We start from the raw sequence: 26,048 nt of genomic DNA on the forward strand, positions 1-26,048 counted from the left end.
CTTTGAAGAAATCTGTAGATCACAAATGCTCACAGCTGTTGGTATTTGAGCTGTGCATGATCAAACCCCTCTCAATTCTGAATTCCCTGGGTCTTGGGATGATGGTTTTTCACTTCTCTCCTCTTTCTACTTTCATCATTCTGCTTGTGATGCTTTTCCTGTGTTCAATTTTCTAGAAATATGAAAATAAGAACAACCAAGGATCCAGGGTAGCCATTGCTTATTCTGGTCAGCGTGCCATGGAAGCCAAAGCTATGAGGAACAAATGGTGATGGAAAAGACCATCCAAGAGAAGCTCTCTGCAAAGGATGAAAGTCTAGACAAAACTGTGATGTTGGGGAGAAATAGCGGAAATAGACAAAACAATAGATCATCCAAAGGGTGCAGAAAATGTGATAAACATACTACCTTGAAAAAGAAGAAAGAGTAAAGCTGAGCAAACCAAGGACTGTGGGAAGGGAATCTTTACACACACATATACTCCCACTATACTTTATCCACAGGAGTTTTGAAAACCATAGATTTCAAATGACTACATAATAAATCACATTACTAGAGTGTAGTGCCATAATGAGTAATCTGGGGGAAAGAATGAAAGAGCATTAGCTCTGGAGGGAGCTCTAGAAAAAAAAATCAAGGAAATGGTAAGGCAAATATTTTAGGGATCAGACATTTAAGTGTGAATATTAAGTATGAACAAACAACAAATAGGAGATGAAGGAACAAGTATAGCATCGTTGCCACCAAAGAGAGAAGCAAGTAACAGCAGAGACACAAAGCAGATCTCAGCAGGCCACAAAGGCAGGCTCCTGTGTGCTTACTCTAATTTATTATTATTTTTTATTTTATGTACATTGGTGTTTTGCCTGTATCTGTGAGGGTGTCAGATCCCCTGGAACTGGAGTTACAGACAGTTGTGAGCTGCCATGTGGGTGCTAGGAGTTGAACCCAGGTCCTCTGAAAGAGCAGCCAGTGCTCTTAACCCCTGAGCCATCTCTCCTGCCCCTGTGTGCTTATTCTAATAGAATAAGGGGAAATGTGGTCGGCCTAGCAGGAGGTGATGCTTCTTCATGAGATTTGTTGAAGCACTCACACACCATTTTCTGTTACTGGTCCTTGGACTGAAGAAGTGTCTAAGCATGTCATCTCTTATCTCTGAAGAGTACAAAGCATCAAATGAATGCAAAGACAGAGCCTGTCTGAGCACCACTCTACCTTGGTCTCAGTACTGCCTTTATATTTCCATCCTTCGTTGTTTAATGTTATGAAGTCAAGGTAATCCCTAATCCAAGAAGCTGAGCGTTAGAGTGGGGCCAACGGTGGAGCCTGTTTTGGTCTGGCTCACGCCACCTAGTATATAAGATGGTCTATGTTGGGAGCTTAGTGTCTCCTTGCACCATGATGAAGGAGGTAGCCAAGTGCGTCCACAAGGCATGAATGATGTTATGGAAACTGGATGAGAAGAGGACAAAAGAGAGATGGTAGCCACGTAATGGATTTCCTTTCCTAAATTCTATTGCACGGGTGGAGGTAGACCCTGCGCTCCTACTCTCTCCCATTTGTCTCCCACTCCCCAAATCTTAGAAATGCTTACCACTCACTCTGGTAAGTGATGGGGAGATACCTTTGTGAGACATTCTAGAATTATAAACTTCTTCCCGCAGTCAGAATCAGACAATCCCCACAAACGAGTCCTTAAGTTCTCAGCTTGTTTTTATTGTTTCACAAGTACCCTGCGCTGTTTGCCCCGTCCCCAGCACTGAGAGAGTGCTTGGCATAAATATTTGTCGAAGAAGTCAGTGCCTCATGTCAGGGAGCCATTATTTTAAGTGTTAGCCGACTCTGGTTTCACTGAAGTTCCATCTTTGGATCCAAACAACTTTAAATCACAGCTTCTTTGTTTACTTTTTTGAGCTGCATCTAAGAACCGGAAATAACGGTTATGCCTCCCTGGATTTTCGTCAGGAGATAATGAGTTAAGGCAAGGTCTGGCAGCGCCCGGCTCAGGCCATCTTTCAGGCTGACCCACAGTAATTATGGCCGATACCAGACAGATAGCTTATGAGCAAACAGTGGTGTCCTGCAGCCAGTCGCAAACACCAAAACATGGGAGAGGAGCTTCAAAGGTCTCAGCCTCATACTACAGCCTGAGCCCCATCCCCGACTCTTGACCCTGTCAGGAGACACTTAGGAAGCTAAGGGACAGTGAACATCCAGAGAGGTAGCCACCAGGCGTCCTCATCAAGCTGGCTCCAAGCAGAGCAGGACACTTCGTGCTGCTGCTGGAGCTCAAAGATTGCGGGGCTACTCCAGGCTCAGCGCTGGGTCCCCAGAATCCCAGGATCTAGACGGATGCTCAGTCCGCCAGCCGCCAGCCGCCAGCCGCCAGCCGCCCAGCAACTCGGCCCGCCCACCATTCTTCCTGTCTGCCTGGAGTCTGCAGAGCGTCCCCAGAGCCTACTACCACCTCCCCCTCCCCGCCCCTGCAGCCCGCAGGTTTCTGGCGTTTGTCTCAGTCCCTGCAGGTTCCCACTATGGCTTAGCAGATGGTCCCGACCGCCTCAGCTACCGTACACCATTCGGGCAAAGTCCTGTTTTGGGGTGACTGCAGAAGGACCCCGCTGTCCTGGTGTTCCAGTTTTTGCATCTCAGGACATAGGCTTGAGCGCAGACCGACAATTAGTACGGTGTTTAGTGGGACCTTCCTGTTGTCAGTTCTCAAGACCTGTGGCATGGGTCCTTCCGCTTGGGGATGTGTGTGTGTGTGTGTGTGTGTGTGTGTGTGTGTGTGTGTGTGTGGTGTACATATTGTGTGTATTAACCATCCATTTTATTTCTACCACTTATCAAGTTTAATATTAGTTCTGAGTCTTAAAAACAATTCTTAGTTTGTAACACAAAACCTTGTGGGTTTTTTTTTTAAGTTAAAGAAAATACAGTAATTAATGAGCTTCAGTTGAAAAGGTGAACAAATAGAACCATTAACTTACAAAATTACTAAATAAATGGTGCCGCCGCTTATGACTTGGGATTCTCAGAGGAAGGCTGCACTATCTGTAGAATTGTCTTCAGTAGGTTAGAAAGCTACTTAGTTTTTTCATGTCTTATTTGTAGATGCCCACAATACACCAGTAATCTGCCCTACAGTGTATAGGATCAAATAATTTTATTTAAATGGGGGGAAAAGTAAAAGTATTTGCCATTATGATACCTCAGTTTGAATGAGTTGGAAGTAAATCTTTCCCTAACCTTTTGTAAGACGAAAAGTTTAGTGACTACTATTTACACACTTTGAATATTTTATATTTGAGTGGTCATCAGAGTTTACACACATGATTGTATATCCATAAACAACAAATATCAGGGCATCTGTGATAAGTAATGGCTGATATTTTAAGCTTTTCTGTATGATGACTTTATATAAAACTACGGAATTTACCGCATAGCATCAAAAGGTCATTTAGAAGTTTTGAAAATAAAATCACAGCAGATAGTTTAAGAGAAGTCCACCAATGAATTATAATTTTAAAAGTTTGTTCAGTAAAAATACTGAATTGTCACATGAAATAGTTAATTTTTTGTTTTAAAATATATTTCTAGAGCATTAAAAAATTCTCATGTTTTCATTTTTTTTATATACCCTTAGCAGAACATTACAGCTAACGTTTTGTCTTTGGTGAATAGCTGTTTGTCTCACTTTATTTACTTGGTATTGGATATTTGTCAATGTCATTTCATATCTACAGAAAATTCTTACGCTCTATGAAGGTAGTGAGTGTGTGTGCGTGTCTGCCGGAGGTCACATGACAGTCTCATCCTATTTGGTGGAGCAGCTTGACTTTTTCCCCCCTTTGCTTTTGGTGATGGTTGTGAGTGCAGAAGTTGATTGACAGATGCATGCCAGAAACCCCCATTCTCCTTTTCAAAGACAACATATGATGGATTGCGATCTCCCAGCGCAGCAGGACACGGGGACCATGCAAGCTGTAATTGGTCAGGTATGGAGTCAGCCATTTCTCAACTCCCCTTTTTCCACAAGGGTCTCACCATATGATTCACATAATTCATATTTACTGTACCATCTTTCTATCTGTGTCTTCAGCTACCTGCCAGCGTAGTGCTGAAAGTGCGAAAGGCAAAAGGCGCCCATTAAATCTGGCTAGGACAGCTCAGCTGGAAACTTCAGTGTGCTGCTCTTAAACAGAAACCAAAACAAAACCACCACCAAGAAATTCAAAGAGCATATCAAATTTATGACTTGGGCTGAATATGTAAAACTTTCATTTTAAGAATTTATTTTTCTCCTCCCTAGATTGTGATCTCTGAAAGAAATAAAGTATGAGAAGGAAATAAAGTGCCATGCTTCTCAGGCAGTAGTTACAATATTTTATTGTGCTATTCAATATTTTTATTTGGATTGTATTCTTGTCTCTCCCTCTCTCTATACGGAAAATATAAGTACACAAATACAAGTGCCTTTACTCCTAGCCCTGGTGGTGTGTGACTGAGCTTGGTAAATGTAGTAGTAGCCTTCGCCTGCCTCCTCTGCTGCAGAGGGGCAGGCTGCAAATTAAACACCGCCACAATCTGAAAGGTCCAGGTGGCCTGCCCGCGCTTCCTAATGCAATCCAGCACTCGGGCTTTAATAAACAGCTCTATTTAGTTCCTCCTCTCCGTATCCAGGGAGGTGAACTGGTCTGGGGCCGCTGTGATGAAATGCCACAAGATTATCTCTCAGAGGCCTCACAAGCTGAATTTTAGAGCTTTGCTGTTCTGCCGTCTTTGTCTTCCAAATGGGTCAGTGAGTCCTGGTCTCTCTGTCTGGTGCTTTCTGTTAAATCGGTACTTTATGTTTGTGTTTAAATGTTTGCGTTGTAAGCTAAATGAGCGGCAGGAAAGGATCGCTGTCTTTTCATTTGCCTTCTGATAAGTGAAGGGCGGAAAGGATTGACAGTGCCCTGCTGGAGGGAGGGCGATCTTTTCTGTGATGGGGGTGGGGTGCGCAGGAAAAAAAAAGGAATTTATACAGTTTTTCTTTAAAATGTGCTTTTTGCTAAAATTTTCTCTGAGTTCTCTATGCTTGCTTAAGAATTGTTAACTTGTAAATCAGAATGTGGTTACGAATATTTATGAACTCTAAAAAGTTTTGGGGTTTTTGCACACTTTCCTGTCTAGGCAAGCTGGCAAGGTGAAGACATAAATTGTGTTGGCTCTATGTTAATTGCATGGTAGTCACATACCTCCTTACTCTGTTTTCAACAAAATTATAGCAATGTACTTCGTGGGGCTGAAGACATATGGCTTATTAATACAAGCCTGACTCATAACACATTTCTAGATGGAAAACGTCAGATATTTAATGCCATATTTCCCCAAGCTCACACTACTTTAAAAGAAGTACATGTTTGTTTCAATAGAAACAAACATTATTTCAAACTTTTAAGTTGTTTTTGTTCTGTTGGCATATTATAAAGTGAAGGCTGTGCTCATACATTTGTCAGGAGAAAATATGCAACTAATTATATATACTGCCAATACCTGCTGTATTGCAAGTGTTTGTTGACAGAAAAGTGTATTAATTGGAAGCCAAATAATTTTGTAATGGAGAGTTAAGTAAATGTCTGTTAAAGTCAGGTTTTGTATATGATTATAACTTGAACTCATGATATCTGATGTGTCCTGTTTAGTAAAAACTTTTATTCAGTTGCAAGTTCTAATTCTCCATGAAGTGGTTATGGTGTTTAGTATTGGGCAATATTGCTCTGATTTCCTTCTGTATATGTTTCTGGTGAAGAAAGTCAAAAGGAATACTTTTAGTTTGTTTTTTAAATTTTTTATTGGAAATCAATTATAAATGCTTATACTTCTAAAAGGCTCCATTAGGTACTGTTAAAGATGAATCAGTGTGCATTTTACAGATACAAGACTTGTGCTTTGTCAAGATTTAAGTACTTGTTTCTATTTCTTAGCTTTGCAATGTGTCCGCCAGGAATCCTCTAAGGTCAATGTCCAGAAACCGCAAGTGTGAAGGACTTGTTATAGATACTTCATAAACAGTGGCATCCAAATAGCTGCATTTTCTGGCATTATTTTTCATAAATTATTTGTTTTAAAAATGTTATCCTTATTGCTAATATGGAAGTTGTAGAAGCAATTATTCTGAAGATTTAAAATAAATGGTAGTGCTCAAAGGCACACCCTTTTTTAAAAATTTGAAATGGAAGCAGTAAACACCTAAAGGAAGGGGGAAATACCATATGGTCTTTGATGTATATATCATGAAAGTCTAAATCTGGGCTATGTTTATAAAGACAAAAACAGAAGTGATGAACACTTAAAGTTGGTTCATTTTACCTATTATAGCACAGATAAGAACATTTTTTTCCCAATGATTACTTGAAACAGTAAGGAAAGGAAAAAGAAGAGCAGATCCTAAGGCGCAGTTCCTCATAGGCAGCAAAGGGTGCTTTGTTTTCAAGTCCTTGGCTAAATGCCCTGCAGTACCTACTCAGCAGGTGTGGACGCCCCACCTGACCTGACCCTGCCAGTGTTTGCTTCCTCTGTTTGGAATACATGTTGATGCATTTCTTCCGTCTCCCTCCTATTCTGATTTTTGTTCCTCTATGGCTTTGGGAGGGAAAAACAAATAAGCACTTGTGAGCTACGTTTTCCCACTCAAAATACTCAGTGGTCCCATGAAATGTGGTCAGTTTTGGCTTTCTTCTTCCATTCAGCTCGAGGATGGAATGTCAACGGTCCCTTCCACTGGAGGGAATACAGGCCCCGCATTCCTGGCCCTGACCGGCTTGGGAGAGTTCTGGGTTTGCAGAGCAGATATTGCTCATATGTGCCTCTCCCCCAGGATTTTCCCACCCTCAAGCAAGCAATTAAGCAGTCTAGACTTGGAACAGGAAGCATGCTGCCTAGTATATCAAGAAACTTGATTCATTTATACAATTTTTATAAATCAAATTAAATTTTTTGGTAGTAATTGTCTGCAGTAAGTTCCCTAAACCCTCGTTCCAAAAGCAGGATTGTTATCTTTTGGATGATTTCACATAAATTTAAGCTCACCAGTTAAAGAGACTCTGACATGTGGGTTTGTATTACCATTTAAAATAAAGGCTTAAATTTCCGCCTCTCGTTTGTAGGCCTGTGATTATTGGTGACAGATTAGTGCATGAGAATTTCAGACTGTTTTTACTGTCTTCTTGTTTCCTGCTCATCTCACGAAGACTGGTTACAATACTCTTTCTGGCACTTTGGTCCCCAGATAAACTGGCAGATCTACCATCCTGACGTGCAGCCCTGAGGGTCTCTGGGCAGTACAAGTCTGTAGGCTATTTTGCAAATATCACTGATAGAGGATGTTAAATTAGGTACTAAAACCCACAAATAAAGCAAATTAGATTTTTTTTTTAAAAAAAGTGTTTTTTAAGCATATCTGAGAGTTTGCCGGTAATGGGAGAAAAACAACTGAGTCACGGGTGCAGTTTCAGGGGACACTGCTGCAGTGTAAAGGAAGTAGAGCACCAGCAGTGTGGGTGTTCTCACAATATCGGAAGAGTATTCAAAAGCATTTACAATTTTCCTTCTCTAGAAAATAGATTTTTTGCAAGTAGACTTCTGTAGTTTTCAGCATTTCACAGCTGTACATTAGAAGCCCATGAAAATGGCTCAGAGAGGCTGTTCTCGCCCTGTGTCCTGCACTTGACTTGTGGCAGTATCTTAAAATGCCTCGTCTCTCACTTTTATACTTTTGCATTGAGACATGTAAAAAAAATTCATCCTTTTCCATCAAAGCAATGAAAAGATAGAGTTATTTACATCTTCTCTTGTTCCTGAAAACAGTCAGTGTTTTCTAAGAATGATCTGCTTATCTAAAACACATCCCAGCTGATGTGAGGTGGAATTTGCCTAGAGAGAAGATCCTAGGAGCAAGTGAACTGTGCACAGGTTGTCATCAGTCTGCTCAGAAGAACTTCCACGTCAAATACATGTAAATTACACATGGAGACTTACCCAACTCTCTCTTACACGTGCCAAATATGACTCCCATTGCTTAAGGAACAGTCATGCAGATCTGAATAACTTTCACTTCAGTAAATGTGTACATTTCAGGGATGTGAAATTACTATTCTTTGAACTTAATTGAGAATACACTTCCCTTGAAGCTATGCACAAGTTAGTGAACTATAATTCTTCTGGTGCAGAACGGTGCTGCAGACACTAATATTGAGCTTGAGCTATGCCTTCTTTCTGACGTCAGACACTTCATTACATAGAAATTTAGATGTCAGTCTAATGTTGCTTAGGTGATTCTTGTCTGGCATCCTTAATTTTTATTGCCCTTTGAGTATTTTAAAATTAACAAGGGCATGTAAATTGTAAAGCTATCTTGTCAGTGCAGTGATAATATGTGACTAAGTGTGTGAAAGGAAGTTTGTGGTGAGCGAGTGCTGGCTGGAGGTTGTCCACTGACTTGCCTTGTTGTGCACACTACACATTACCACGCAGTTTAAAGCGTCTTTCTCCTTTTTCTTTTTTAAATCAAAATTAGCTCTGAACTTATCAGCAAATGCAGAACAACCTCTCTTTCTAACGGCATTATGCTTTTTAAGCTCTTCCTTCTTTATAACATTTGATCAAGCAGAGAGTAAAGTTGGAAATAAAACAAGAAGATAAAAGGATACACAGAACAATGTGGATAAAGGTAAATATTGACCATAAATTGAACGTTAATTGAAAATATTAACTGTACTGTGTTTAAATTAATTTGTAAACAACAGTATAGAAATCCAAGCCAGAATTTGCATTGGTCGCTTTCTCTTCTGTCTCTCCCGTTCTCTCCCTCCCATTCCCCCCTTTCCTTCTTTCTTTCCTTTTTTTTTTATTTTTTTTTTTATAGGTTTAATGTGCTCCAGTGAAATACATGGCCAGCTCAGGTCGTGGTTTCTGAGCACATGAAAGTAGCTCTATTGAGCCACACTGCCTTGAGCTTTTCTGAGATTCGACTCAAGATTTGTATCAGTTTTTCTCTTTACAATCTCTGCTGAGTATCACTCCAAGGAAGGCATTTCAAGGAAGGCACCGGCGGTCATCTTTCAGGAAGGATTCATTTCTCATCCCACATTTTCTTATTCTTCCAATCCCACACTGAGACTCAGTGATGGAGAAATTGCTTAGTTTTCACTGGATCTTTTCATTTCCTGGGTTCCCCTAAGCTCATGTTAATTTTATTTATATTATGCATAAATGTTATTGTTATTTCTGAGCTGACATTTTGTAAATAAAACACACATATAAACAAAAGAATGAAAACATCTCTGATTATTTGCATTAAAGTAACATTTTTAGACCTTCTTTAGGTAGGAAGATGCTTTATTCTTCTACCCAGCTGGTCTTTAGAAAACACCTTTTGTTTTATCACTAGTTTTAAACTCCCCACGACAGAAAGGGCTCTTTCTTTACCAGACAGGTTAGCTGTTGATACAAGGTTCTGATTTTAGTGAACTGCAACACCACTTTTTAAATCAAAGGATGGTGTGTGTGTGTGTGTGTGTGTGTGTGTGTGTGTGTAGAATAAACAGAATAATATAGATTTCACCTATTTTGAGGGTTAGGTTGCTCTTGGATGAAGAAGTACCTATGTAATCACCAACTTTGCATTCCTAAGGTCAAAGATGCAAACAAATACTCAAACACCTTAACTGAGAAGGACAACTCACCCAGGCACCTTGCTCTAGCTTGCCACTCTCTTCGTTCATTGTCACATGCCTGTCAGCCATTCTGGTCTTTTCCACTGTCACCCAGGGTCAGAGTAATGAGTGAGAAGTGAAGAGTGGATTTTGGTGGGCAGCCCAGGAAGGGACAACCCTGGAAGGAGAGACAAGTGCTCAAACATGGCAAACAAACCCATCAACACATTGACTTCTTTGGAATGTTGTTGTTGTTGCTGTTGCTGTTGTTGTTGTTGTTATCTCACAACCCTACTTGAGCTGGCTTTGTCATTGAGATCATATAGTAAAAAACAATTTAAGACAAATAGAATCTTGAAAGGAAGATTAAAGAACGAAGATCCCTTCTGTGTTGATGTCATACATGAATTTCAGAATTAAAGAGCACTCTCTTAGACATCCGTGGAACACTTTTACAGGAGTCTAACCAGTGCTCTGAAGCTGTGTGGTAGTAACCATCACAGAGGGTGTTTCTGGGACTTAATTTGGTATTGCTGTTGTGTCTACATGAATACGTAGAAACTATTTTATGAAGAAAATATTTCTTCAGGATTCAGAGACTTAGACAAACAGGTGTGTTTTGAAGGCTTAGACTTTTAGCACTCGTCAGAACTCAAGCAAACTCCCCTGAAGAAAACAGAATGCATCAGTTATAGAAAGCTCAATTTTCCTTTCATGTTGTAAGGGTTTCGGTGCAGAAGTCACATCCACATTTTTTGTTTGTTTGTTTGTTTTAATGAATTGCATTTTTTTTTCTGAGAGAGAAGCATGTATTGTATAGAAACAGAAGCTTGGTTATCAGGAGCCTCAGTGACACTGAAGACCATTGGGAAAAGACAATCCTGAGGTGCTCAGGTCCAGCACTGAAGGCCAGCAAGGCCAGGAATGGAGAAAGACACAAGAAACTAGCCCATGGCAGGCCGCACGGCTCTGACAGAGCAAGCTAATTTTGTAAGCCTTACATAACACAAGAACACAAGACTCGCTCAGCCTTTCCTCCAAAAGGTTCAGAGTTGGGACAAATGTAAAAGGCTGCTTAATGTGCACAAGTAAAGCCAAGAACATCAAACTCATTTCACTTAGTGTCAGTCTTGACAATTCATCATTATGGTCTGGGCCAACTGTGGTCTCTGGGCTGAAACAATTTTATCCATTTTTTAAAAAACAGAATGTTCCAGCTTGGATCTTATATCCTTAGGGTTACAATATTGAATTCTGAATTGGGAAACTTAATCTTGCAGCCAGATTTGACAAGATGTTGGTTGAATGGAAGGCACAAGTGATGATTAGGGGGTGAAGTGCCCCAGGTCAGAATTTGGGGAAAATAGGAGATTTTGTAGAAATTTGGCTGTGATATAAAAACCCTGTTTGAAATTTTCTGTTTTTTATGAATAGGAGGTGTGCAGAATCTTGAAAGTAGATTTTTGCTATATTCATTTTCTCTGTTTCAAATTTTTCTTTTTAACAGTGTGAACTTTTATCTATTCTTGGGTTTATTTCTTAGCGTATTTCTGATGCTGCTAACTCAAAAGACACCTAGAGTTATAGTAAAGGTTATGGGAACAAAGGAAAGCAATACTTAAATCCAAAACAACCATATTTGTCATGTGGTAGAAAGTTAATATTATATCCAAGAGCTGAATTTGTTATTTTTTAATCAAAAACATTTTTATTTGTTAGATCTCCAATTTGTAAACGTAAGAATTAAAACAGGTCAACTTGACAATCCAATTAGCATGCACAAACACATGCACATCACATAAATGCATACACACATGAATGTACACCTGTGTACATACACATGCAGTCCCCTACACACTAAATATCTTAGAAAGACTTGATTATTTAATTTTAATTATCTAAAGGTGTTTTTAGGCCCCTTTAAATTTAATATTTGCAAACACTATGTTAAGTACTTAGTGAAAACACGCACACTACCTTTTTGTTGTTTAGCTACTTCTATGTGTGCTGAAACACACGAGCTGGTATTGTGTTTTTTCTCTTCTACCATCCCCCTAAACAGGAAGGGAGTGCACCACCACAGAGACTAACAGTTTAGATACACACAAAGGAGCTACATAGTGCATTTAATAAATTACAAGATGAAACATAATTTGGGAAACAATTTCAAAAAGATGCAACAATATAAACCAAAAAATAAAGTACCCTTTATTTTTTCTTTGCAAAATTAATATTTATTGACAATTTCTTATCTATCTTTTCAAAAAAATTTCATATATATATTGCAGAAATATTCTCTGTGCACATATATACATATATAATACACATATACATAATATATACTTATGTACATATATACATTTTTATTTGTTAGATTTCCAATTACTAAATGTAAGAATGAAAACAAGTCAACTTGGCAATCCGATTAACACACACACAAATATGTATGTATTTGTATAAGTGCACATAACTCTATGTGTGTATATATGCATATAATGTATATATACTTATGTGCATATATGCATATACATATATTTGCATATATATGTGTTCAGATATGCACAGAGAATATTTGTGCAAACTAAGTACATTCATACTCTACAGACTTTTGTAACTTACTATAAATATTTGTAAGCGTATATTGAATATGAAATATTACTCTAAAATAGATTTACATTTTTAAAAATGACCAGATCTCTTGCTGCCTGGGCTGTCCTGAAACGCCTATGTTCAAATAATCCACTTGCCTCAGCCTCCCAAGAACCTGGGACTAGAGGCATGTGTCACCATGCCTGGCTCTAAATACACATTCTTTTCTCTAGTATTCCATTTTCTGGATATTTAGTACTCTCTTGCTGAGCACACAGAATTTAAAAAGAAGCCCTTTTATCAATCAGCCTAAACAAAGATGTTCCAGAATCTTCCAAGTGGGCTTTGCTTTAACAAAGGAAGGCATGCATGGCCCTTCCTAAGAGATGGTGTCTTGATTAGGGTTATTCTTGCTGTGACGCAGCTCCACAAACAAAAGCAAGTTGGTGAGGAGAAGGTTTACTTGGCTCACACTTCTATACAGTAATAACTCATCATCGACAGAAGTCAGGACAGAACTCAGACAGGGCGGGAGCTGATGCAGAGGCCATGGAGGGTGATGCTTACAGTGGGCTGGGCTCTTTCCTATCAAGCACTAATTAAGAAAAGACCTTCATAGCCAGATCTTATGGAGGCATTTTCCCAATTACGTTTCCCTTTCTTCAGATAATTCTAGTTTGTGTATCAAGTTGACATAAGACAAGCCAGAACCACAGACTCCTTGTCAACTTAATACGCAAACATCCCTATAAAGCTACATTTTTTTCTTTTTAATTCATCTCCAATATCTTATATTGAAAACATAAATAATTTTAAAAGTCCCACAATCTTTACAAAGTCAAACATATTAAAATTTTAGTCTCTTTAAAATATCCAGTCTTTCTAAAAATCCAACATCTCTTTTAAAAGTTCAGTCTTTCTGGTGCAGGCTCAAAATCAAACTAAGTACTTTATTTGAGGAAGAAACAGGGCACAGTCACAATCTGACCCAAGCAAAACAAAACTCTAACCGTATACATGGCTCAGTGTGCAATGTCTAGGACTCCCTCATCATCTTCCTGGCTCCTCCTGGGAGCTGGAGTTAACTCCCCCTGCTCTGCCCTCTGCAGCACACGTAATTTGTTTTCTAGGCTCAGGCTGACTCCACTCATCTGCCGCTGCTGTTCTTGAAAGGAGGGGATCTTCACTGGGAAAATGTCTCCATAAGAGCTGGCTGTTAAGGCATTTTCTTAATTATGTATTGATGTGAGAGGGCCCAGTCCATTGTGGGTGGTGCCATTCCTGGGCTGGTGGTCCTGGGTATGAAGGCAGGCTGCTCAAGCCATGAGGAGCAAGCCAGCATCAGTGTCCCTCCATGGCCTCTGCATCAGCTTTTACCTTCAGGTTCCTGGGCTGTTTGAATTCCTGTCCTGACTTCTTTTGATGATGAACAGTGATGTGAAAGTGTAAGCCAAATAAATCCTACCCTCACCAATATGCTTTAGTTCATGGTGTTTCCTTACAGCAATAGTAATCCTAATAAGGACAGATGTTATGGTGTAATGTTAAAAATGAAAAGTAGTTTAATGACATTGGGAAAGATATTTGCCATTTACCTGTTGAATACCCAAACCAATTAAGACAGCAATAAAAACCACAACATTGGATGTAGTAACAAAGAAGTGAGAACAAGAGAGAATGATACAAGGAACTAGTTGGCAGTTGGATGTGTTGTGACTACTTTAAAGTCAAGCTAGCAACTCAGCTGATCACAGCACACATTCTATGCCAGAATACAGGCCTCACTACTCCTTAGTAAGTATCTGACTGACACAGATGTGTTTCCAGTATCTGACTGACACAGATGTGTTCCCAGTGTCTGACTGACAAAAAGATGTTTTTCTAGTGTCTGACCGACACAAATATCTTTCCAGTGTCTCACCGACATAGATGTGTTTCCAGTGTCTGACTGACACAGATGTGTTTCCAGTGTCTGACTGACAGGTGTCTTTCCCGTGTCTGACTGACACAAATGTGTTTCCAATGTCTGACTGACTGACACAGATGTGTTTCCAGTGTCTGACTGACACAGATGTGTTTCCAGTGTCTGACTGACACAGATGTGTTTCCAGTGTCTGACTGACACAGATGTGTTCCCAGTGTCTGACACAGTTAATGTACCTAGGTTGGTGCTCAGGAGACAATAGGGAGTTCATGGTAATGCGTGTCAGTTAAATTCCTGTTTTCTGAATTTCATTTTGTATAAGACTCATCTTACCCCTGACTTATACACTTAATAACATGGCTGAGAGAAGATTGAACCAAAAATAATCAGAATTACCTTTTGAATTCTACTAACATGGTGTTTTGATAAGGTAGACAACATGCTTACTACATGAACACTTAGGAGAATGTGATAGAAGATATGGTTTATATTTCTTTTAGAATATCTGTGATTTTAGATCTTAATCATATTACTTCATGTATATGAAGAAGAAAGTGAAATGGGAGATAATGAAATCCTCTGTTTTGGGGAGGAGGCCAGTGGGGAGCCATTCAGGGCAGCTTTTCCTGCAGAGATTTCTGGAAATTGATTTTCTGGAACTGTCCACTGGAGAATTGTGCAATTTCCCCTCCTGTGTTCTCCCTGAGATGCCAGGATAAGTAGCCCAGATTGCACATAACCATCCTTGTCTGTAAGCTCCAGAGCAGGTTGCTGACTCCCCCAGCTCAGAGTAGGCTCTCAACCTTGATCTTGCCATGCTCACTGCAAGCCACAGCTCTAGAATCTACTTCCCATTCTGAGGAAGTGGAACCCGCCTCTGAGCAGTTACAAATCTCTTTTTATACCCATTAGTGGTAAAGCTAGTGAGTGTAAGAAGTGAGATTTGAACCCAGGTTTCTTTCTGAAGTTTCATGGTTACTCTTCTTCTTAGTTCTTAATTTTGGCTGCTGCTAAAACCACCAGGGCCAGGCTTCAAGGTCTACTATTGACTACACGCAAAGCCTGCTCCAGAACTTCCGCTTGATTTCTCTGATTTGTGCTTGCATAACACTGGCATTTTTTCTAAAGCTTTGCAAGGCTTGGGTGTGTGGCAGTGCTTCTGCTTCACTTATGCAAGTATCTGTTTAATCCAAAGAATTAAACAGTTAATACAGCTTTATAGGCAATTGCAATGCAAATTTGAAGGAATAAAGGTCGAAATGATTCTATTTATGTGTGTGAGCACACACGTGTGTATGCATGCATGTGCGCATGTACATGTGTGTGATTGTGTTATGTATCTATCAGGGAAAATCTTATAAATTGTGTAGAAAATAATGCTTAATAATATCTCTCGCCGGGCGTGGTGGCGCACGCCTTTAATCCCAGCACTCGGGAGGCAGAGGTGGACGGATCGCTGTGAGTTCGAGGCCAGCCTGGTCTACAAAGTGAGTCCAGGACAGCCAAAGCTAACACAGAGAGACCATGTCTCGAAAAACCAAAAAAAAAAAAAAAAATAATAATAATAATAATATCTCTCACCTAGAAAAAGGCCAAACAGTTCCCTTCCCAGCACTCACTTTGGAAAAAAAGCTCACAACTGCCTCATCCAAGTCCAGAGGATCCAGTGCCCTCTTCTGGCCTCTGTGAGCACCTACATACATATGGAATACACTTACATAGGCGTGCGTGAGCGTGCGAGCGCACGCGCACACACACACTTTAAAAACAACAGAAAGTAGCTAAACATATATAGAGCTATCTCAGATCAACAGTACTAATGACAGTCTGATATCAGTGAGTGTTAGTAAGTGTCAGGCCCTATGGTCTCTGAGAGAGGAGCATGTTACCCAATGTCACTGACTAGGAAACTGAGGCTAGGTGACAGTAAGTGGCAAAGTTAGAACTTAGTATAACGATGTTGGTTTTGGGTTGCTAACCCTTAGTTATGCACTAAACCACAAAATGAAAACATGGCCTTAAATGCTGCTTATAGAAAGTACAGTGCTTAGTTTATGCACTACTTATGGCTCTTATTGTTATCATTAAGAATTATAGCAATGTGAAGCCACCAAAGATTTACCTTAAACCAATTCTACGGAAGATTATATATATCACGCTACTTCTTTTCCTATTTCAGTTCCATTTTTCACACAGAATTAGATGAAGGTTTCTTCTATTATGCTCACCCTCTCTTGACTGCATCTTTTTCTCCCAATTGCACTTTAAATATCTGTGGTTCTAAAGGTAGAAGTGGGGCGGATAACAAACATTCTTTTCTCTATCTAGTACTTTGAAACTGTCAAAAAAAAAAAAAACCCTCTGTTTTGTTTGCATTTACCTTATGAATGTAGGATTTAACAGAATTTACTCCAAAATATCTCTGTTATCTTTGACAAATTATGTAAGATTGTCAGGTCCCATGAATATACAGTTAGCAAACAGTGCAGTGGTTTGCCGGAACAGCACTCAACAAATATTTACTGCTTTGAAAGTTCACAAAGGACAAAAGGTAACATAGTGGATGGGTATTTTTTTCCTTTTTCTTTGGCGTGTGCGCATGTGCACCTCTGCCCTGTAATCCAGTGGAGTACAATACATCTTGTGTCATGTCTGCCACACCCACATGCTTCCTTTCAATGACTGCGCTGAATCAAAGGGAGGAGAGATGTGGTTGTGGCTAAGCCCTGCGCTGCGGGCTGGTGCCATCTCTTGCAAGGACCCATCTGAGGAAGAAGTGGGGCTGAGTCTCAGCATGAAAGATCCGAAGATGGCAGAAAGGGCAGCAGGGATTTTGTGCACACGGATCTTGGACCTTTTCTCATCTGCTTGCATCCTTCTTTCTATAGTATTATTGGTGGCATTCTTCCTTTTCCAGATGAACCAAATCATCATCAGAAAATAGCTTTAAAGGAAATGTTGAAGACAAGAGACCACACTGCCTCCCGTGCTTCTGCCTGATTCTTCTCTCCCCACAGCAGTGCACGGAAGCTCAAATTATGTTTATGACTTGAACAGGGGATGTTGTCCCTGACCCACTAGCTGTCATTGATGTTAATAATAAATTATTATATTCATTATTTTAAGAAATTAAGAACCTCATGCATTTATGTAATTATATTAAGGATTTACAAACATTTTATTGATTCTTGGTGCAGTTTACGACATGCAGTCCAGTCCCACCTATCTCCCTCTTCCCTTGCATCCACCCTCGGCCCGTGCACCTTCCCCACAAAAAATTAAAAACACACAAACAAAAAGCCAACAAAACAAAACAAAGCCCAGAAAACATCTTGACTTGGAAGCTGTGGTGTGTCACTGTGTGTCCCACAGTGTACCCCTCTACCAAAACATCTTCACTTGCAAACGTTCATTGCAACGAGCCATTGGTCTGGTTCCAGGCCTCTGGCTTCTGTTACACCGTCAATACTGCATCCTTATCAGGATTTCTCCTGGTTATCCTGTTGTTGCCCTGCGGCATGGAGATTCTGTAGCTTTGGACCAGCAGGACAGGCCCTTTCATGTGCTCCAACAGATCACAGTTGATGTAGATTTTGGGGTGGGCCAACTCAAAGCACTGGATCTGGGCCTGGACAGCGGCTGATCTGGTCTAGAGAAAAGTTTAGGTAGATTGAGGAGTCAGTTTTTCTGTCTCTTTTGAGAAAGAGAGCCACGATGAGAAAGATGGAACCTTCACATGGAAATGGGAATACAGCCATGTCAGACCCTGGCAGAGTCAGGATGGTGCTGGTTCCCCCTTCTCAATATTGAGAAGTGCTGTGCACAGAGCCAGGGATGGAGGATGAAGCTCCTCTATCCATTCTTTGTGTATACAATAGGAGAGTGGTACTGTTGGCATCTTGTTGGAATATTGTCAGATTGAGAAGCTGAGCAAGGCTTCTTGGGGGGTCTTGGTCTTTGGTTTAGTCAACTTCAGAAATCTTCATCTCTCTCCCCATTCTCTCTTTCTTTCTCTTCTGAGAAAATAGTTCATAACCATCTTAAAATGAGTATAAAGTTCAAAAGAGTTACCAAAGACTGACTCTGTCTCCTCTGTCTCTGTCTCTGTTTCCCCCTTTCTCAGAAACAAAGTATTCAATTATATTTTATTCCTATACATTATATAATGTATATGATTTAGGAGTCACCAGCAAGGTAGCCAGTAGATACTTCAGCACACCATAAAATGTTGAATCTTAAATATGGGACCTGTTTAATAGCACTTACAAGGCAAAGGGGACCAAAGAAAGATGCAACGTTAGTTTAACCTGAGTAGATGTTAAGCTGTGTACAAATGAGATAGGTGAGATGTGAGCAGACAGGCACCAAATGAGAAGAGCCTCCACAGGATAACATCTCTTCAGAGATCTTGAGAAATGCTTTTTGTATTAGGTTTATTGATGACAAATCTGTACAAATGCTTTGCTACTTTTAAAGCAATTTCCTTAGACTATTATTCCTGGGGGGGGGGCGCAGGGAGGACTTTGTTCCTACTCTTTACAACAAGTTGTATGCAATGTAAAGCCCAGTGAGTAACTTGAAATTTTCCATATTTCCAAGTTCTGGGAAATAGTAATATCTGAATACAACATTTTCATTATTTTCCTTTTATTACCTGCTTAATTTTAAACATGTTATCCCGACACATATATTGATTATGTTAATGAAAAATTGATCTTCTGTGTAACAAAATGAGGATAAAAGAATAAAGGCAGAGGTTTAAGAATGATTTTGGTCCAGATCAGTAAATAATAAGTGCTTGTTGGTTTCATTTGTTTGGTTAGTGCCATATACGAAAGTTAACATTTTCAACTTTCAAATTAGAATCTGGTTGTTATAAAATATGAGATGGTACCTGTAAAAGAATACATGAAAATTCTCATGTTAGTTGTGAACATGCACTCGGGATTGCAGATTTGAGTCTGATTCCAAAATCTATATAAAAGTAAAGCTTGCCTAGCACCAGAAGCTTGCCTAGCACTGGAAGGAGACTGGGAAGCATTGAGATTTGAGCTTCAACATTGTATTCCTATGGTTCTGTGCAGATACACAAAGGAACCAATGGGTTTTATATTTTAAAGTTGCATTTATTCATGTGTGTGTGTGTGTGTGTGTGTGTGTGGTATATGCACATATGCACATGCATGTGTGAAAGTGGTGCCTGTGTACACAGAGGTCAGGGGACATCTTGATGGAATCAACGCTCTCCTTTCACCGTGCGGTTCCCGAGGTCCTAACTCAGGCCATCAGCTTTGGCACGTGAGTCTCCACTCACTGAACCACCGTTTCAGTCATCTATTTGCTGTCTACACTGAGTAGGATTCTTAGTTTTCTTTTTACAAGAGATCAAAGTTTGTGAAACCTCATGGGTAAGTCATGTATGAGCCGTCACCATAGAGTTATGGAGGTGAAAGAGGATGCTAACTCTCCGAGTGGGTCTTCTGACCAGCAGGTGGTATTCCCGGGTGCCTGAGGTGTGTCCCTCTGGAGTTAAAAATAAATCCTCTAAGCATCTGACACAGTGACTGAAAGGACAGGGAGCAACATAGACACAAAACGGAAGAGTGGCAAAACCAGCGGAGAACAAAAGTGGTAGGAACTCTGAGAACCAAGGACAACAAAGGCACCTGGATCCTCTGCACACGCAGCCCGCCTTTATCCACGAGTCCTGACAGCACCGGGAGACTCTGTGGTGACCTCAACGCCACTTCACACCCAGGAGATACTGCAAATCCTCTCCTTGAGTCCTCATCCTGCCTGTTTCATGCCCCCTGCTTTCTCACACACAATTCTTTTCTTGCTCTTCCCCTCACGCCCTTTGGTGCCTCTCCATCAGACCTCTTTGTGCACCTTCCAGGCCCCAGTCATCGCATCCCCAGGTCATAGCATCTGTGCTCTCCTCAGGCTTGGCTTTTCTACCAACTGGCTGGTGGCTCCACGTCCCACGCAGTCTGGCTCTGGTGCATAGTTCCTGCTTTCAGACTTCCTTTCAACTGGCTTCAGTATGAAGTGTTCCTACAGCTCAGGGCTCCCATCCCTGAAGGTACACACGTGGGTGGGCAACTTACAGACGTCAGTTCTCTTTTTCCACCATGTTCAGGGTTCAGGGTCAAACTCTGGTCATTAGTGCTGGGGGCAAGTGCCATTATGTGCTGAACCACCCTACTGGCTCCTGCCTCATAAATAAAATTTATGTTTCTACCCATAGACTACTGATACATTCAGCCTTCATCAGAGACATTTTACATTGTAGTTAAGGTGGAGACTCACAGCTGGTCAAGGTGCGCGAAGAAATGACTGTTGAGTTCTCAGCATTCATTAAATGAAACACCTGGATCAACCCTGTAAAAGCTCAGGGAACATAACAGAAGGGGGCATTCAAAGCCAGTAAGAGCCAAGAATCTAGTGGAGAGTAGGGAAATGCTGTCTTATGGTCTTGACATAGTTGTGGCATGCATGAACTCACGTCAGATATTATTGCTGCCTGTACAGAGCCTGCCGGGGACTGAGCCAGTAAGTATCCAGTCACAGATGGCAAGGAAGATTGTAGGGCCCTGTGTGGCAGAGTTTATTGCAGTCAAGACTGCTACAAAAGAGTAAATAATTGTCATCAGTGGTGTAACCACTAGTGAGCTCCTCAGGCCAAGTTCCACACCTACACCCATGCCAATGGCCCTGGTTAAACTCCACGGCCAACAGTGGTACTGGCTGGTTTTGAGTGCCTACCTGACACAAGCTGGAGTCATCAGAGAGGAAGGAGCCTCAGTAGAGGAAATGCCTCCATGAGACCCAGCTGTAAGGCATTTTCTCAACTAGTGATCAATGGGGGAGGGCCCAGTGCACATAGACCAAATCCCCCTCAGCCTAGCCCATGGTAGGTGATGCCAGCTCTGGGCTGGTGATCCTGGATTCTACAAGAAAGCAAACTGAGCAAGCCACATGAAGCAAGCCAGTAAGCAGCATCCCTCCATGGCCACGGCAAGTCAGCTCCTACATTCCTGCCCTGTTTGAGTTCCTGTACTGATTTCCTTCAGTGATGAGCAGCAATGTGGAAGTGTAAGCCAAAAACATCCTTTCCTTGCTTTTTTTGTCAGGGTGTTTTGCTACAGCACTAGAAACCCCAAGACAGTCACAAAGCATTAAAAACAAAAACAACAGAAAACCAAAAACCCAAAAGACATAAAAATGAACTAGTGATTTGGGGAGAAAAAGGAGTTAATGATAGAAGTGAGAGGAAGATAAGAGAGAGTAGAGGCATGGGTGTGACTAGAATGTGTTGTGTATATGTATGAAATTGCCAAAGAATCAGTTTTAAAGTAGACACTTGAAGCTGGAGAGGTGGCTCAGCGGTTAAAAGCACCAACTGCTCTTCCAGAGGATCTAGGATCAAATCCCAGCACCCACATGACAGCTCACTACTGTCTTCAACTCCAAGATTTGATGCTCATACAGACATGCATGTAGGCAAAACACCAGTGCACATAAAAATAAAATGTATACTTAAAAACTCACCAAAAATATGAACATGTTTTTGGATTCTGTAAGAACTTAGTAAAACAATTCACATAGAAAAAGAGCACAGGGGTTGGTGTTCAAAAAGTTTTAAACATACATGAGGAGATCTTATTTTTGGAGACTGTTCAACTTCTAAAACCTCCCCACCCACTTGCGCCCTCCTGACTTACAGGTTTTGTGAAAATGAGAAGAAAGCAGCATCCCCTTCTTTTTTGTGGAATATTGTTGAATGTGATTCTTTTAAAGGAAGTTTTATATTTTTAAATTGAAATAATAATAAGACATATTATGGATACAGTGTGATATTTTGCTACATGTGAACATACTGTATACCTACCTAATCAAGTGAATTAACATGCTCATAACCTCAAATATTTTCATTTATTTAACATGGAATCATTCAAGGTTGTTTTCTTTTACCTAGTTTGAAATCTATATTGTTCTAACAAATGTCAGCCAACTGTTCAGTACAAGACATTTCACCTCTTCTGGACTGTTTCTGACCATGTTTCCTGAAGCTGCCTAGTGGTTTGTGTACATTCCTGAGTTTTGTTTGTTTGTTTTAAAACAGAGTCTCACGATGTAGTTCAAGATGACCCCAAGAGAGCAATCTTCTATTGCTGGTCTCTTACATGTGTGTCCTATTGCCATGTTTTAGTTTTCTTGGCTCCAACTTTATAAGATGAATTTTCTTCATCTTCCATCTATTTTCATTTCTGCTTCTTCTTTCTGTCTTCTAGAAAAGGAAAATAAGATTTCCTTCTCTTCTCTATATTCCAGCCAACATCAATATCATCACCAGCCATCGTTTTTCCTATATATTTATTCTCCAGTCCATTTTCATCCCTGGTTGCCATATTGTTTTTAATTTTACCACATTTACTTATGCGCTTGGCCTTCCCTTCATACACCCTGTTGTGTGCTAAAGGCATCTTTGCTTCAGACACGTCCTAACTGAACAATGGTACGCATGTATTTTACACTTCGAGTACTAAGAACATTGCAGTAAGCATTAGCTCTGGCAGGATGAGTAAGTGGTGGACCTGGCATGCAGACTCAGCCAGTCAACTTGCTTTCTTCATCCCGACGACAAGCATACTTCTTTTAAAATTGCGTTGGAAATATTTATTTGGTTTTGTGACTATGGGTGCTGAGAACTGCACTCAGGTGCTCCCCAAGACTTGCATGGACTCTTGACTACAGCTTCCTGCGATGTACCCGGGTTGCAATGCTCAGTTCATTTCTGCTGGCCCAATTCATCTCTGAGTTTGTTCCTCTCTCCTAGACTGTTGAAGGAACCCCCTCCTTGCCTTCAGGTCCTGTGCTTCCTGTAACAGCACTCTTCACACATTTCTGATTTTAAACACTTTTGCACAAAAGACACACACACTGAGCAGACAAAAGGGAAGACTCTGACTGGAGTGTTTAAGGGAGAAAATTCCTACTGCTCTCTGTTGATTTGTTTCCTGTTGAACATGGCGCTGGACAATTACATGGGACACAGTTCCTGGTTCCCAGTCAGGAATGACATCATAAGAGGAGCTGGCCATATCCCACAAGTTAATTTCTTTCCAGTATTTCCTTCAGACTCCAAACACCCCTCCTTAAACTAGAGGGCACATTTGGAAAGTCCTTGGAATTCCTTTCCTCTGTGCCTTTGAACTTCCATCACTGTTTCTGATTCCTTGGTCCTGTTGCTTCCTCTGAGTTCTGTCCTGCCCTTCCAAATGTGCCTGCCTTCCTTTCAATGCCCAGGGTATACCACCCCTCCTTGGGCATACATCCTCAATTGTGAATTAGGCTTACTGTAAGCTTCTGAATTTCCCACTGACTTACCTAAGGGTGCTATCTTTGCATATACCTCTTTGCTTTTATCTATCCCTTGTGTTTAGGCAAAAGTTAATCGGTGCGTGGCTTGGACCTACCAGCAATTTTCAAATAGTGGAAAAATATTATTAATTCAAAAAAGAATAGTTATTGTTTGTTAAGCAAATGTTGAGGCCTTAAGGATAGCTACATTACATCTGCTTTGGAGCTAATAGGGGTGGGTCTATGTAAGAAGACAAGATAGGGACATGCTTTTCAGAAGCATGGGAAGGTAGAGGATGCATATGGAAAAGAAATTATAAAGGACCCCCAACTCAAGACACTTGTTTCTAATGTATATTTTGAACTTATTTGGTCAAGGCCAATGCACTTCCATTCTCTGGGCACTTGCTTCATAGCTCTTCTATTGTTTCCGATCAATCCCATAGCATAAGAGCTTTATCTGTTTCCAAAAACTGTGTGAAATAAAAATTGTTATTTGTGGAATCATCTTCATGTGTTTCCTATGATCACTTTCTTGATGATTAAGGCATTCCATTTTCTCTTTCCCCTCTTCAAACTCCACCAGTCACATGAAGGCTGCATGTGGTTATGGACTGATCTATTCCTCATTCTGGTTAATAAATTACCTGTGACGTCTCCTAGACTTTGAAACTTCCTAAGGTTAGGGGTGGTGGAGAGAATCTTCTCCAGTGCTTTCATCAGGTTTGTTCTAGCTTGAGCTGTCGTAAGGGATTAAGGAGTATTGGAGTAGATTTTATGAACTCAGTGTGATGAGGTTGTAGCACTCAACACCCAGTGCAAATGAGTTTACAGTGTGCCCAATATGACTCCATTTTAAAGAATCATACCTGAATTTAGACATAGGTAGGCATGGAAGCAGGTGGCTGGTAGATATTTACTGAAATGCCATGTGATATGTGCATGTCCCTGGGAGAGCTGAACATATAGTGATCAGATAAATATATTTTAAAGAATATCTTTATTACACTGGGTATTTTAGAACACTTTAAATATAGTAAATATTTATTTTAAAGGCAGAGGGAGAGAAAAGGAAGCAATGACAGGCTAACATGTGAAGCTAATTAGCTATAGATAAATCAGTAGTGGGCAATAGAGAGTTAACTTCAGCAGCTGTGTGTGGATTCTGGCAGCATCTGCACATGACACTTGGGAAAGGTAGAAAAGACTGTCTGGCCAGAGCATGAGGAATTCTCTCATTTGTTATAGAACCAGGGGTTAGGTCCCGGTGGATATGGTTTTTTATAAGCTACTTGAGGCAGGTACCATATTTTTGCACGGCCTCTAGTACAATGCCTCACACATACTAGGCACTCAATAAAGATTTGTGAAGTATGTGAGTGCACAGGGTTTCCAGAAAGGCCTGATCCAAGGTTGTTCAGCTGGTCCTGACTCCATTTTTATCGCCATTCCAAACTTACAACTCCCACAGTGGTAATAGCGGGAACCCCTCAGGCACGTGTAGTATTTAGTATTTTTGTATGTGGTGTCAACTCTCATGTCATAAGATACTATATGTGCAACCGGTTAAGTTACTGTTCTTATGGGAATCATGGCTTCTCTTGCACCTGAAATAAGTGCTAGGCATTCTGGTCTATTCCGAGGTGACACTGTATCCATCGTCTTTACATGCTGAACTTCCTCCTCAAGTTTGGTCAATAAATCCAGTTACAAGTTTGTGTGTTGATTATATGACAGCTCTGGACTTAATAGTCTTTTTATCCTTGGGAATTCAGTGGTAACAGTATTTCTAAACCATGGCTGGTTGTAGGCAGTGCTTCACTGGAGCTTCTTTCTCTCCTATGCACATTTTGAAAAGGGGTGTTCGTTTGCGCCAGTCTGGTTATGTCAGAACAACAGCTTCGATCATATTTTCTCATCCTGTCCCGTGCAGCCCAGATGGCCTGCCATTGCTTCATTTCTCTAACTTCACTGTAACCTAACTAGAACTTCCCTTTATTGTTCTTAATGCAAAGATTCTTAAACCAGAGTTCTGGAAAGTGCATGGTGGGGGGGGGGGCTGGGGGGAGGAGAGTACCTAAACATTAGTCACTATAATCTTGCTTGTAAATGAAAGGCAAGGGAAGTGGCCTGGGCCAGAGTGAGTGGACAATGGAGGGCAATCAAGTGGAGCCAAAAGCTTCTCTTCTCCCACCTTCAGCCAGCACACTGCGAGGACCCGGGTTAAGGACACTGGCTAAGAAGATTGGCCTTAAGCCAGCAGGTGTTTCTGTGCTACTTGATGCTTTCTGATACAGTCTCTGGGGGAAACCCTTTAAGCACCTAGGCCTTTCTAGATTGAGAGCCCCTTGTTGTTAAATGCTGACTTATTTACAGGGCTTTTACTTTATCTAGTGATAACATGTGCTGCCTAGTGAAGCAAGAACAACACTTTGCCCATGTTGACTACCCGTTGGTCCTGCACTGTGGTCTTC

The 26,048-nt window shown here is 40.7% G+C and overlaps 1 protein-coding gene across 1 annotated transcript in view; it reads left to right on the plus strand.

The window, feature by feature from the left end:
* Positions 1–3,893: 3,893 nt before the first annotated feature.
* POU6F2 (POU class 6 homeobox 2) overlaps positions 3,894–26,048 on the plus strand; it is a gene marked incomplete at its 5' end in the record, with an annotated part of 488,714 nt that continues 466,559 nt past the window's right edge. Inside the window, one exon of the mRNA XM_084795181.1 lies at positions 3,894–3,998. Within this exon, the coding sequence (XP_084651307.1) occupies positions 3,894–3,998 (105 nt within the window). The remainder of the gene's footprint in view (positions 3,999–26,048) is intronic.

The sequence above is a fragment of the Acomys minous genome (genome assembly GCF_964271855.1).
Source record: "Acomys minous genome assembly, chromosome: 9".
NCBI lineage: Eukaryota > Metazoa > Chordata > Mammalia > Rodentia > Muridae > Acomys > Acomys minous.